Consider the following 15,887-nt stretch of genomic DNA (forward strand, 5'->3'; position numbering starts at 1 on the left):
TTCGGCGATTCAAAATCTGTTTTCTTCCGTTGCTCCTTAAAAGCCAAAAACAATGCCAACTCCATCCAGCTGCTTACTTCTCACCATGATGGCTCCACCCTTATCAGTCTTGAGGACATCAAAGCTGAAGTTGTCTCCTATTTCAATGATTTGTTCCACCCCCCAACCCGCCCTCTCATGATCCCTTCCCAAAGGACCTTCTCAATAAATTCATCCCCCTCCCCTCCACCCCTTTCCAATCCATCCCTTTTGATGATGAGATCATTGCTACCATCGTTTCCCATAAAGCCAAGAAAGCTCCTAGGCCTGATGGTTCAGTATGGGTTTCTTCTCTTCTTGTTGGGGCATCATTAGATCTCATCCCATTAAGGCGGTCCGCAGCTTCTTCCTCAACCCTAATCAAATCAGAGGAATCAATCATACATTTTCTTTGTCTCATTCCCAAAGTCCCAAAGGCCTCTTCCATATCGGATTTCAAACCCATCTCCTTATGCAACCTCATCTACAAGTTTGTTGCCAAAATCCTTGCCAATAGAATCCAATGCAATCGACTTCTTAGTCCCAACCGATCCGCCTTCATTGTTGGGAGAAGCATTGTGGACAATATTATCCTTTGTTTCGAAATTGTTCGTGGATTTGATCATAAATCCCACTCCTCTACTACTCTCCTCAAGATTGACATTCACAAAGCTTTCGACTCTATCAAATGGGATTTCATCTCTAGAGTCCTACTCCAAATGTCTTCCACCACTCTGTTTTTGTTCATTGGATCCATGCATCTCCTTTGTCCACTTCTCTGTCCTTGTCAATGGTAGCCTAGCAGGATACTTCCCTTCCTCTGTTGGCATCCGCCAGGGTTGTCCTCTCTCCCCCCTTATCTTCTGTAGCCCTTGAAGTCTTATCAAGATCTATCCAATCATCCATTGATCTCCACCTTATCTCTCCTATTTCCAAATGCAAACCCCTCCTTCTCACCACTTAGCTTTTGATAATGATCTTATGATCTTCTTCAGAGCCGACCCTCTCTCCATAGCCTCCATCATATCCCCCCTTCACCTTTTCTAACACCTTTCGGATCTCTATATCAATCTTCTCAAATCTCGCCTCTTCCTCTCTAGGGTTTCTGATTCCTTCAAAGCCGTCCTCCTTCAGCTTACTGGCTTCTTTTTGGGATCTCTCCTTGTCAAATATCTTGGTTTTCCCCTCATCTCTGTCGAGCTCACTGCCCACCACTGCACTTCTATGATTGACCTCATTAGAAAAAGGCTTTAGCTTTGGAAAGGCAAGCTCCTTTCCTATACGGGTCATCTAAAGCTTACTAGACCCGTGCTTCAATCCATGTACCTTTATTGGTCTGGCGTTTTCGTCCTCCCTCTTTCCATCATTAAATCCATTAAATCCCTTTTTTGCTCCTTCCTTTAGAAAGGGATGGATTCCTCAAAAAAATTTCGCCCTCTGGGTTGGGCCTCTATTTGCCTCCCCAAATTGGAAGGAGGCCTTGGGCTTAGAAGAATCAAGGATGTCAACTCTATGGGCTTTTTCAAGCTCATCTGAAAAATTGCTTCCAATCATAGTGGTATTTGGGTCTCCTGGGTTTATTCTCACCTCCTTAAGAACGATTCTATCTGGATTGTCTCCCCTAACACCGATGCCTCTTGGGTCTGGCACAATATCCTCCATGCTCGCCCTAACGCCTTGAGAGCAATCTCTATATCCATAGGAAATGGCTCCAACACCAACCTTTGGCTTGATCCCTAGCATCTTGCAATTATTCTGCTCGATATGTTTAGCCCCAAAATTATCTATTCCTCTGGCTTGGGGATAAATCACTAGTACAACAACAACAACAAAGCTTAGCCTTATCCCAACTAAATGGGGTCAGCTACATGGATCCGCAAAACACACAAAAAAAAAAAAAATTCATTTTGGGATATCCCACTCACGAACAATCGGCAACTCGGATCCTAACCCTCCAGACAGCTTTGTTAGATGCCATATTAGGGTGAAGACTTAACTTTTACATGTCTCTTCTAACTACCTCCTCAATGGTCATTTTTTGCCTACCCCTAGCCCTTTTAGCTCCATTCATCAGCATCTGGTCACTTCTTCGTACTGGGGCATCCAAAGGCCTCCTTTGGACATGCCCAAACCATCGTAATTGACATTCTCTGAGCTTATCCTGAATTGGTGCAACTCCTAAATCTGTTCTAACTTAATTGTTCATTATTCTATCTCTCCGGGTTTTTCCGCACATCCATCTCAACATCCTCATCTCAGCAATACTCAACTTATCTATGTTACGCTTCTTGACTGCCAACATTTTGCCCCATACATCATAGCAGGTCTTATGGCTGTCCTATAGAATTTTCCCTTAAGCTTTAGAGGAATACGTCGATCACATAACACTCCAGACACCCTCTCCATTTCATCCATCCCACTTTAATTCTGTGGGAAACATCATCATCAATCTCACCTTCTTTGTTTAACGTAGAGCCCAGATATCTGAAGCAGTCACATTGCGGGACCTCTCCCACATCAATTTTCACTTCCTCGCTAGGGGATAAATCACTAGTCTCCTCCATTATTTTGAATGAAACCTGGTGTAACCCCCCCTTCCCCCTCTGAAATCTGGTCTTCCTTGCCTCCTCTCCCTTCAGGCAATCATGGAAGAGAGGACTCTGTCTCCTGGCACCCCTACCCTATCGGGAAGTTTAGCTCTGCCTCCACTTGGAACCTCATCTGATCTTCTAGTCCCACCATTCCTTGACACAAAATCATCTAGTTTAAAGGTCACATCCCCCGCTATAGCTTTACAGCCTGGTGTGCCATGTCCAACTGCCGCCTCACATAGTCCTTCCTCGTCTATCGACACATTCAGGTGACATCGTCATGCTGCCTCTGTTGGAATGCAACAAAGGATGTTAATCACTTCTTCTTTTGCTGCCCCTTTTTCCTCCATTGTTTGGAAAAAATTCATACCCAGTTGTTGGCTTCCAGAAGGAGAACCCTCCCCCTTAGCAAAGAATGGATTTGGATGGACATGACCATCGTTGATTCCTCTATTTGTGGCACTGCTAAAAGACTTGCTTTCTGTATGACTATCAACCATATCTGAATGGAGCGGAATCTTCAAAGATGGACTTCCAACTCTCGTACCTTTGACAAGATTTGAAATGCCATCTATTTTGACGTTCGCTTCAAGCTAGCTTCACTTCATCCTAGACCTGCTAGGGATTCCCCAAGTAACAGGCTCATTGTTCTCCTAGGGCCTTCCTCCACCATCTTGTCTCCCCCTCCCCCCTTTATTTAGTCCATCTTGTCTCCCCCTCCCCCCTTTATTTAGTTTGTGTTCCCTTGTTTTTTGCTTCTCGGGCTGTAACTGGCAAGCTGTTTCCCCTTTAGGGTTGTTGCCCCCCTTGTTTTCCTTTTTGCTGAGGCTTGTCCTTGTGTTATCTCCCCCCCCCCCTTTTTCCCTTATATATTCTTTTTCTCTTAGTAATGAATTATTTATTCATCCAAAAAAAAAAAAGATCTGCTAAGTAGTTAGTGGACCTTGGATTCCATAAGAATGAGATATTCCTGCGGCTGCAAAGATGTCTGCCCCTCCTTACCAGATGAGCCAATCTCCAAGGAACTTGGAACTCTTGCGAAATTCATTTGATAACTAGTGCCCAAGTCCCCCTCCATCACAATTCACATGATAGGCCCAAGGATGTTGAGAAAAATTTCAAATACCGGATCAGTGCTTGAATTTCTGCTGCATTTGAGTGTGCTCTTCCAATGGACCCCAAAAAACTCATGAGAATGTTGCCCATACGATCTCTAAACACACACCCTGTTCGTGCCAGCCCTGGATTTCCCAAGCTACTCCATCAATTTCATTTTCGCCAACGATGTATAGGGTGCTATCCACCCAAGTACCAAGCTCTTTAGCAAGCCATGATCATACTACATTTCCTCACTCCCTTATGATGTAATCAAATGGTATATTCGAGAAACTGTCTTGACTAATGGTCCAATGAGCAACCCTTACCATGATTGCCTCACGAGTTTGTTTTGGAGATCTGCTTTCCTCCCTGAAAATGTGATTGTTCCTTTCTTGCCAAAAACTCCATATTACCTCCACGAAGGTGTATCTCCACAGAGTCTTCCCCTTACTTCAAAGGGATTGCATACCAAAAAAGGATAAGTACAGAATATCAAGAGAAGGCATCAAGCACACTCCAAAGAGACCTAGCATATGATACCATATCTCCTTCATAAAAACACAATGAATGAACAACTGATTGACAGATTCCATATCTGCCTCAAGAGCAGGCATCTTATAGGAAAAACAGCCACCATCCAATGGAACAAACTAAACTTCATTAGTTAAAATAGGCATAAAAAGCAGTAATGGGTCAGTACAGTAGACAATGTGTACGGTATAAATGCTATTAAGAGATGAACAGAAGTACTACCAAAGGGACCATATTTCCCTGATACATCTCAGATCAAACATTGCACTACCAAAACCCAAATATGGTAATGATTCCATAAGAATTTTGAATCAGGCCATGCTATTATGCTAATAAAACTAATAAATTAGGATCTGACAAGGTTTAAATCATCAAAAGACCCGATCTTGCAGCATTATCAAACAAAAAAATATATCTTGCAGCACCAACTTCAAATGAAACTCCATGAATGTAAGATTAGAAAGATTGAACTCTTGTTCAGAAAGGCGTGGTTTCAAGCTATGGTTGTAGGGGTTACGACTTGTAGCTCAAGCAAACATAGAGTTCCATTGGAAACAAAGAATTGCAAATGATATCGCAGATGAATTGCTATGCAGGGGGTGATTAGAACCTGAGCATGTCTTGGGCATTCTATTCCCTAGTTGTACTGTTTGGGGCTTTAGTATGGTGTCCATTTGATGAGGATCTTACTCTTATGTACTCTACGTACCACCAATGTATTCTGATTTGCCATTAGTAAAGCTGTGATTTATCCCCACCCCCAAAATTATGTAAATAGAAAGACAATAAACATATGAAAGAAAAAAGAATAAACACCATATTCCATCAATAGACATGCAATAAAATGGAAGATTAGAAAGATAATAAGCATGCCAAGAAAACAAAAACAAATGCAATATTGTATTCACCTTAGCCCAAAGTGCCATCTCAACGACATCTATACCAACAACCTTAGGAAGACGGCCCAGAATCTCTTTACACATGTTTAAGATGCAAAGTAAAAGACGATTCCTACAAGAAAAGAAAAGAAAATGAAGATGAAACAACAACTTAATCTATACATCAAGACTCTAAAGTTCACCATTCGGAAAAATCAATAGAACCATAACATTGCATACAGCAGTTCAGTATAGTAACAACTACCAACCGTAGTTTTCACGGCATCTAGGTGACCCAAGGTGTTGGAGGGGGCCTGGACGAAAGGCGACACCAACAAGGCGTCTAGGCAACCAAGGTGGCCAAGGTGCCTGGATGCCTAGGCATCAACAACTATGGTACTAACCAAAAAGAATCATGGATACAAATAGAATTAAAATATAGATTCAGAAGACTTCTATAAGAACAGCAAAGAAGATAATGTGCACCTATCATCAATGTTCCGCATAGTCCACTGAGGAGGGGCAACACTCTGGCTCCTAAGGTTATCAAATCCCTGACATAAGTCAAAATCATAAGCCAATTCCTAATCAAAACATTATAACTGAACCTCTCATCATGAGTGTGAGCAAAGATTTCTTTAATTTGGCATTTGGCAAACCCACTGCATATGTCACCACAATCAAATATCAGAAGGTGAAAGAAAAATCTCACGAGGAAGAGAAAGGCCTTACCAGCAAAAATGTACAGCCACTGGGATCATTCGCAATAACCTCCACTTTAGAAAGATGCTTTAGCTTGTACAATTTTGCAGGCTACAAATGCAACAATGGATTTTCAGAAGGAATCAGTCAAGGCAAGTCTATCAGGTACTAGCCTTAAAGAATATCACTGTAACTTAAATAGCAATATGTTATAGGCACTACTTTTTTTTTTGTCCATTTTCTCTTCTTTTTTAATATTTTTGTGCAGGGACTAGGGAGGGGGTTGATTCAGGAAATACCCTAAGCAGGAAGGCAAGACTGTCTTCCATTAGTGATTCTTGATTTACTATTGATTTACTATGGTCATTAAAGCAGAACTTGTCTTTCCACAAGGGCATATGTCCGTTTATCAGGTTAAGGGAGTGCACAAATGATTTTATTCTTTTTCCTGCACATTCAAGCATTTATGAACTTACCTTCATGATCTTTGTTAGAAAATTTAAAGGGAAAAAGATATGCAATTGGCTTTGGGAGCCATCACTAGAAGTATTCCGGAAAGAGAGGAAAATCAGGGCTTCTGAGGGATGTTCTGAAACATCATAAAAAGTGGCTCTAAAGGCGGTAGATAAAATCCAGCTTTGGGCACTGACATACAAGGAGTTCAAGGACCATTCCACATCATTTATTTGCAGATATTCCAGTAAGTTTTGACAGCTTTTGCGCAGGGTGATGTATAGTATAGACTATAGACTTTAGAGGGCCTTCTTTCTTCCTCTATAAATCTCTGATAGAACTCTGACTTATCCCCCTCCCCCCCAAACCAAAAAACAAAGTATAGTGTTTATGAACTTGTTTTCTTGTTTAGTTATTGAGAGCTTTTGCTAATTTATAAATCCTTCAGGTTTGCGATTTTGATTAAAGCCATTGATGGTTGTAGTTTGGATCATGGTATCACCAATAATGTAATGGATAAGCCACACTGCCATGCAACTGATTCAACATACCACTGGCACAACTTTCTTCAAAATAATACAACTATTAGTAGTCAGTAGTTACATCCCAGCTGTATCAAATCCTGTGGGATCATTACAAAAAGTTTGCATAATACTTTTCGCAGTACAAAAGATTCCCAAAAAGTTTGTTTTTACACAAACACAGAGCAGCAAATGCCTCACAAGTACTTATTAAAAAGATCACTGACTTACCTCAAGGACTCCACCAGAAGAATATTTCAAGACGCGAAGAAAAACTTTAGATCTAGATTTGGCTGCATAAATAACAAGCAGTTACAGCCCGTACAACATAAATAATATTTGGCAATAAATCAAACTAACAACAAATTGCTGAAATTCATCAGCGCATGTTCCTTGACAAAAGACAGAACATAACTACAATTAAGGACCTACATGAGGCCTTCATTTTTCTCCGATATAGATAGCTAGCAGCCTAGAACTTAGGAGATAGTAGTGATAGTAGTAGCAACCAAAAACTCTGGGATTACACAAAAGGCCAGTGTTAGAAAAGTTAGGTCTCATGAATTTCCGAAAAGATTCTACAAGAAATTAGACTAGACACAGGGCCCTTGTGACTCTCCCTTAATCTTTAAGGGGCACTGAGTTGTTGTAGTTTGATGCCTTCAACATTGATTCCTCGGAGAAATTTCTTTTTTCGATCATCAGACATTAGTTTCACGAGTAGTTATGTTCATGCACATCAATTTCATCCTAAACTACTGTTCTAACAAGAAGTTGAGAATTATCATGCACAGTTTGTCCTGTGCAATCTGGAAAACAGCTTCTAGGTATGCTTTTTCTTCTGCAATACCCAGAACAATCCAACATGACAATTGCACAGCCTGCAATAGCATAACTAGGATTGTACCATCTAGATGTTAGTATTAAAGCACTTTATCATTCCAATGGAAAACTTCTAAATTCTCCTTTCATGTTAGAAAACTTCCAAGTGTAAAACCACAAGTTTTCATATGTTACAGCATGAAACGGCCAAAGCCCAAACAAGAACATCACTGCAATCTTCACTTTTCACCAAGAATTTTTGCATCCCCTTCAATTTTGAAATAAGGAAATTTACTTCGATTCACTAATGAAGTTTTATCACTTCCATGGAAACTGAATGCAAAATTATAAGATCTTCGTGTAAATATAGCTTGGTAATTGGTATAGCATGAACTTGGCAAGATCATCCACAAAACCCTTTTCTTTTTGCCATTAACGTTCACATTACCCTAAAATTGTAATTTGGCATTTACTCTATTTAACAACAGCAGCAACTCAGCCTTATTACAACTAAATGGGGTCTACTACATGGATCCTTGCCCTACAATCAACTCTATTTGACGTCATACTTCCTACAAGGCCTAAGCTATGCATGTCTTCCTCACTACTTCTCCTAAGGTCATTTTAGGTCTACCCCTAGCTTTTAGATCCTTCAATCTGAATAAAATCACTCCTCCGTACTAGAGCATCCTAAGACCTCCGTTGAACATGGTCATGTGCCACCTCAAACAACATTGTCGTAGCTTATCATGTATCAAAGCTACATGATGCTTCTTACTCGCCCAACATTCCACACCATACATCATAGCAGGTCGTATGAGTATCATCTAAAATTTTCCACTAAGTTTTAAATGAATATATCAATCATGTAAGATTTCGGACGTACCTCTCCACTCCATCCATCCTATTTTAATTCTTTGTGAAACATCATCCTCTACATCACCTTTTTTATTTATGATTGAAACCCATATAACTAAAATAATCACTTTGCACAACCCCCCTCTCATCAATTTTCACCACCTCATAATCCATTCTTATATAATTAAAATTACACGCCATATACTCCATCTTCATTCTACTTACCTTAAAACTTTCTTATTTCAAGGTTAATCTCCATAACTCCAACTTGCCGTTAATCCCCATTTTTGTCCCATCCACCAAAACAATATCATCAGCAAAAAACATACACCAATGAATCTCATCTTGAATAACTCTGGTTAATCCATCCATGATAAGTGCAAACAAATCGGAGTTTGAAGCTGATCTCCATTGTAACCCAACTGCAATTGGCATTGACTCTATTCAATGAACATTATTCATTATTCTTACTCCGATGCAACCAATAGGTTCAAAAATATTGCTATCAACGTATGGATTAACTAAGACCAACTTTAAGTGACTTATTGACAGAACCGCTGCCTTACAAAACGAAATTCTCTACGTGTTCACAGTTCCATGTCATACTCGATACTTAGAAATTGGCAGAAAGTAATATGAATGAAGGAATGAGTTGGCAATATAGGCTACCATTGTGAGCTGGAATTCGTACGGCCGTATTATATGCAGCTTTAATCAAGTTACTTCACGCAGATGGACTAAAACAAAACGTCCGGGAGGACAAAAAAATTGTTTACAAAACTACCTAAATTTACAATAGATTCAATTTACAGTCAACCATGCATGATAGCAGGAGACTAAGATCAACTAGTAGCGATTATCCAAAATCTCGCTACATAAAGAGAAAAAGAACAGGTAAATTACAAGGCAGATCGGTAAGCAGATCAATTAAAAGGCAAGAGAAAGTGCGTACCGGAGATGGCGAGAACTCTAGGTTTGGCCATGTTACGAGCTAATTTTCCCGATTTACCCCATATCCCACGGCTCTTTGCAACGCGGATCGACAAGACGACCTTCTCTTTGCCACCACCACCGTCGTTTATAGCGGTTTCACAAGCTCGCCTGAGCTCCTCGTCGTCTGCGCTCGATTTCGCCATCGTTACCCTGCAATTCAAGCCCAGGGAACGACAAAATATTAGCGGTCTCCGAGTGTCGTTGGAGGAATAGCTTCAGTCAGGCAATCCCTCTACCGACATGAAATGAACTGCGATCGCGAGGACCCGGCAGTCCACGGTACGGATGGGAACCATGTGAGACGAGGGTCCCGCACGAGATATGCCAATGTAAACCGTTGGACTGGTATCATGAGTGAATCATGCTATCCATGCGTGGGCTTTTTTCTCTGAGAAAATTACATGATTACCCACTTCTGGGTTTCTCTTAACAAAATTATCCATAAAAAGTTTCAATTAACAAAAATACCCAAAATTAGGTTTCTCTTTACAAAATTACCCACTTAAAGTTTAAGTTAACAAAAATACCTAAAATTGAGTTTGGGTTTACAAAACTACCCACTCAAAGTTTTAGTCATAAAAAAATACATGATTATTTGTGAAAGATGAAGAATCACTATTTTGGGTAGTTTTGTAAACCCAAACCTGATTTTGGGTATTTTTGTTAACTAAAACTTTGGGTGGGTAGTTTTGTAAACTCAAACCTAATTTTAGGTATTTTTGTTAACCAAAACTTTTTGTGGGTAATTTTGTAAAGAGAAACCCAAAAATGGGTAATCATGTAATTTTCCCTTTTTTTTTTCTTTCTATTTTTTCTTGAGGAAATATCACTTCTCTCCCTGAACTATGTCTAAATATCAACTTGACCCTACATTTTTTTAAAAATGTCACTCACCTTCCCCAAATAAAAAGATTTTATCTAATATCCCCAACCATTTGAAATGGTTGTTGCCAGCCAGTTTTTTCTCACAATGCCTAAACTACCCTCCTAAACATGAAATACCCATTATACCCTTAATGAAATAAACCCCTCTTCCCCATACCATACTCTGTCAATCAAACCCACTTCCCCTTCCCCTTCCCCTTTCTCACTGAACCGAATGGAGAAGAAGCTCAGAACCTGCAATGGAGAAGAAAATGGCTGACTTAACTATTGACTCAGACCCTACAATAGAGTCATCACCTAAATTAGGACTTAGGACTCACATATAAAACTATTGACTCCAATATGAATAGGTTTGATTTCGAGATCACGTCCGTGTTAAATTGCAAATAGAGGAAGGTGTTGTCAATCCAAAAACAATGTACCAAATAATCAGTTTTACGGACCACAAAAATATATGCCACTTGCCACACAATAAAACATAAATATAAATGTCCCATGATAATGTGTTAGGGGATGTTCCAATGATGTTGCTTTGGCTATTGTTTTGCCTTATTCTTTTTCCTTTGTTTACTACTAAAAAAATTTTTTAGTACTCATATTTATTCTTATGCTTACTATTATCATAAACCATATAAAATCCATGTAGCCGACCCCGTCAAGTTGGGATATGTTATGGTTGTTGTTGTTATTGTTGTTGATAATGTGTAAAAAAACAAACATAAAGTTGGGATCCATATCGGATCCATGTAGCCGTCCCCATGCTGGGACAAGGTTATGGTTGTTGTCATTGTTGTTGTTGTTGTTGATAGTATGTAAAAAAAAAAAAAAAACAAAATATACATTTGTATTGGGCCACACGTTTTCAACATCATGTTGTTCAACGAGATCTTTTGCTTTTTTTTTTCTTCTAAAATAGAACTTATGTCGATTCGCTTATGTTGCCATTCACACCTACCTCATCCTCTTGCCGTTTGGTGCCCCTTTGACAAGTTACAATTAGTTAAGCGATGGAAGGGATGTTGTAATACCCTACTTCTTAAACCCAGCCTGATTACACGGTTGACCCGGTTTAACCATGCAGGACCCGAACCCAAGAGAATTAGAGCGGGTTCCTTATGGACAATGATGGCAAGGGTGACCTTAAACACCGGTTGGCCCGACAAGTCCAAGCTAGTGCCAGAAGAGACGAAAATACCTAAGCCGTGTATATGCACCTATCATAAGGCCATGTACGGATAAAGTAGGTATGTAGCCGTATATTAAGGTGCATACGTATATTACATCGTATGCCAAGAGTGAGATTCGCGCTGAGGGCCGAATTCTGTCAAAATTCTAAGTTTTGGCCCTCAGGTGGGCGGACAGATGGGCGCATCCACCCACCTGAGTGACCCACCTATGTGAATACTTAGTTATTTTAAGAAGTATATATATATAGCATTTATTTTCTTTTTCTTCCTCATTTATGACACTCGGACGTTGGTGAGAGGAGTAAAGAGGAAAGAGAAAATAAAGGAAAGAAGAGGAGAAGAGAAGGAAGAGGAAGAAGAGATGGATGTCAACGGCGCCGAGGCTTGATCTTCCCATTCTGACGCCGAAAGAGTGATCTTCAACACTAGATCTACATTTAGAGGTAAGCAAAGTTTGGGTTCCTTAAACCTTCACCATACCCAAGTAAAACCCTTGATTTTTGTAGGATTTCTTGAGATCTTGTAAATCCCCTTTTAAATGATGAATCTAAGGTTTAATAGATGATATATGTGTTGATCTTGAAGGATTTGAAGAAGTATTTACAAGGTTGGAGAAGCATTGTAGATTTGAAGTGATTTTGGGGGTTTGAAGGTGTTCTTGAGCAAAGAAGGTAAGATGGCTTCCCATTCCTTAAATCTAACCTAGATCTAGGTTAGAACCATCCTATAAGACCTTGAATGTATGAAAAATGGGTTTGGAAAAGTCCCATTTGAATCCCCAAAGATTGGGGAGAAGTTGGGAAGAAACAGCAGGTTTCCCGCCAAGACCGATGGGCCAGACCGGTGGGCCATCTGGCCCGCCTGAGAGGGCAGGGCCTCGGGCAAAACCGACGGGCCACCCTGCCTGCCGGTCTTAGCAGACCCTCTGGCCCAATCGGCGGGCCAGATCGACGGGCCAACCGGAGGGCTGACCTACCCGCCGATCCAGACCGATGGGTCTGACTAGTGGGTCAGATAGGTGGGTTGTCCGACCCACCCAAGAGGCTCCAAATGTGATTCTTGCGTCCAATTGGACCCAAATCGGACGTGTGACAATCTTTTAGGATTCTAAACATGATCTTGTCATTGGATCATGTTAATCTTGATTCCAAAGTGGTGAAGTACTAACCCCGCTCACTCATGATAGGTTCACCAAATCGTACGCTTCTCGCACTGGATCTCACCGGTACCGAGCGTGAATCCTTATACACTACAGGTAAGTGGGGAGAGAACGTTTGGCCTTGTTTCAAGGCATTGTTTGGCATTCATTTAATCGTATCTAGTCTAGCCATGCCATCATGAAAATGCTATGTAGATTAATCATCATCACAATGTTATGCATGGGTGTTATGTTTACCTTCTAAATGCCAAGTGATGATATGCTTATGTGATGAATGTTGACATCATTGTGCATGATGCATAAATAGACTAGATGCCGTAGTCGGCTTGGAAACGAGTGCATTGGTGGCCCGTGGTATGGGACGCGATGGCACTATGCAATCGTACTATTGTCATATAGGAGCATGCGGTTTAGGATTTTCACCTTCTCGTGCTACGACCCTTCCCAACAGGGGTTAAGGTGTTGGGTTACCATTTGGGGGGAAGCAGTGATTGCGGTTGTCGGGTCACTGTGGTGGTTAGACATAACACCCGGCGGGTCATTAGGACAGTCGGCAAACCCGGTGGTATATTCAAGAGGGCCAATCGTACTGCTTTTAAATTGCTAGAGTCAGCATCTTTAATTTTCAGTCATTTACTTTATGTTGAGAGCCGGTGGTCGGCATGTTTTTATTTTTTCGAGTACTCACAGTGGGCCTTCTCCGATAGCCCTATGGGCGTATCGCGGGATGGAGTTCGCGGCTCGTACCCAGAGCATACGCGCACTGTGGTTGTAGTAGCACTAAACCAAAGACTTAGTAATGTTGCTTAGGTGGATGTGATTTAAAATGTATTGCATAGCATGTAGTGCATATGGTTGTGAATTATTGTGTGGACTGCTGTGTGGTCCATATTTTCACTTACTGAGCTAGTGAGCTCATCTCACGTGTGCACCCCTTTTAGATGATTTTGCAGGTCATCGACCAGATGAGCACGGGGCGGGTCCCACGGTTGAGTTCCCTGAAGAGGACTGGTGGGCCCCTGAGGAGTTAGAGCACGGCACTGATTGCTCGTGTGAGAGTTGTGCTGCGGGACCGCAGTTCTGATGCCGAGTTGAGCTCCACTTTTGATGCCGATCTGAGCTCTACCTTGTGATGCCGAGCTGGGCTCAATCTTTGATACCGAGCTGAGCTCTAGGCTTTGATACCGAGCCGAGCTGTATACTCTGATTTTTGATGATTTCTTTTATGTACTTGATATGTGAATTGTACTCTTATTGTGTAAATTTCATGCCTTCGGGCCCACATGTATTTAACTATTGTATCACAATTCGGGTATCAAGTATTATGGGAATATTCACAGGTAAACCAAGTCTTCCGGTTAACTGATAAGCTCTTTCTTAGTTGTGTGTATGCTGTGGTGGAATACTGTATCAGATGATCCTGGCAGGGTTGGGTTAACCGATGTTAACCCGGTCACTGGCCCGGTTCTATGTGAATGGGGTGTGACAACGGTGGTATCAGAGCGTGATGCTCTGCTCCACTCACAGCATACCATTATAATCCCGTAGAATCTATAATAGGAAAATGGGATTGGGTTAATGTAAAAGCTTTAAAGAGTTAAAAGCCAAATGAAGAAAGTGTTAAAGATGGTTGCATTTATAGATTGCATTCATGGCATGCATGAGAGTAGATAAAAGGTAAATTAATTGGTGTCATAACCCATCGAGTACAGAGTTTAACAAAATTTCGACAGCATAACGGCGTAAAATGAAATTTCCAAAAATTTTCACACAAACACCTGATAAACAACAGATATATATAATACAACAATGATAAAAAATTTTACAAAGACACCACAACTAAACTACACAAGTCATCACACATACGAATTCACCACAAAAATCACTATCAAGTACATTATCCCACAAATAAGTCCAGTTACAGAGCAAATACAAAGAATGATAAAAGAAAGGAAAAATAAGGAAAAATACAATCGGATAGACAACATGGAACAGATGAGAAGCTGGTGTGGACGAGCTAAGTCCTCACTGATCGTCGTCGTCGTCTATTATTACTATGTTCGCCTGAGGTCTAGAGTTAACGTCGAGGCCATGGTCGTAGTACTCAAACCTCGAGTTCACCAGCCGTACCTTCCTCTGAAGTCGGCCAAAATCTGTTGAGATGGCATTGGTCGTGGTGTCCAAATCCTGACCCAGTCTGAGGAAGGAATCCTCCAAAGTAGCCTGCCTCTTTAAGATGCGTTCCTCCCTGGAAGCACTCTCGTCCAGCCTTCTTAGCAGCTGATCTTGGCCATCCTTCAAAACCCTTATGGTGGACATCATGCCCTCAAAATCATAGGCACCACTCTCAGGTGGTGGGGCTCTATGTTGTGGGGCTACAGCTCTGGTGAAGCCAGGATTGGTACCTCTCGACTCCTGAGGCACCTCCTCAGGGATGTCCTCATCCCCCAAGTCATCCTCCTCATCCTGAGGAACATAGTCCTCATCCTCCTCACTGGACTCCTCCTCCATGAGAACATCCTCCATAGGGACAACCCTCCTATCCATACCTCTCTGAGCTCCTGCTCTCGGAGGTGTATCCATAAGGGTATGGAGACCCATCCTCAAGAGGTTACCCCTGTCGAACTTGTCCATCGGAGTCTTCCCCTCCTCACCACTCAGGTCCACTATGAAGAACTCAAAGATCCTAGTGAGGATCCGGCCATATAGAAATCCTCCATCCTCGGGGTGAGAAGTATGGTGCTCCATCGTCTTGAGGATGATGTATGGAAAGCACAAGTGCTCGGCACCTCCCTCTAAGGCCGTGTAGATGCAGTAAGCTATGAAGGCCGCCATGAAGCCCACCTGGTTCCGATGACCTCCTCTGGGGAGCAAGTTGAACTGGACCAAACAGGCAAACACGCGAACCTCCGGGTAGAAGGATGTCTCGGACTCCGGACTGGCATTGCTGCCACAAATGGTCTCGTAGATATAGTCCGGTGTCTCCAAACTCATGAACGGGCCCAGGGGCTTACTCCTGGGAGGACTGTAGTAATGGTGCCCAACTGCAGAGATACCCAAAATGCTGGCCAGGGTGTCCACGGTCAGTTGGATGTCCACCCCCTTTACCATACTGATGATCGCGTACTCTCCGCACCGATAGGAAACCTCCAGGTTGCAGTAGAACCTACGAACCAGCTGCTAGTAGCACG

General features: G+C 41.7%; 1 protein-coding gene across 3 annotated transcripts in view; it reads right to left on the minus strand.

Annotated features, from left to right (window-relative positions):
• LOC122084656 (exocyst complex component SEC3A-like) overlaps nucleotides 1-9,728 on the minus strand; it is a 68,141-nt gene extending 58,413 nt beyond the window's left edge. The window contains exons 1-5 of one of the 3 annotated variants that reach the window (XM_042653079.1): nucleotides 9,425-9,728; nucleotides 7,024-7,085; nucleotides 5,849-5,929; nucleotides 5,603-5,670; nucleotides 5,147-5,249 (exon numbers count right to left, since the gene is read on the minus strand). In XM_042653079.1, the coding sequence (XP_042509013.1) occupies nucleotides 5,147-5,249; nucleotides 5,603-5,670; nucleotides 5,849-5,929; nucleotides 7,024-7,085; nucleotides 9,425-9,608 (498 nt within the window). In that variant the 5' untranslated portion in view covers nucleotides 9,609-9,728. The remainder of the gene's footprint in view (nucleotides 1-5,146; nucleotides 5,250-5,602; nucleotides 5,671-5,848; nucleotides 5,930-7,023; nucleotides 7,086-9,424) is intronic. The other 2 variants (XM_042653078.1, XM_042653077.1) reach the window with 2 other exon arrangements.
• Between the last annotated feature and the right edge of the window lie 6,159 nt (nucleotides 9,729-15,887).

Source organism: Macadamia integrifolia, chromosome 7 (assembly GCF_013358625.1).
Source record: "Macadamia integrifolia cultivar HAES 741 chromosome 7, SCU_Mint_v3, whole genome shotgun sequence".
NCBI lineage: Eukaryota > Viridiplantae > Streptophyta > Magnoliopsida > Proteales > Proteaceae > Macadamia > Macadamia integrifolia.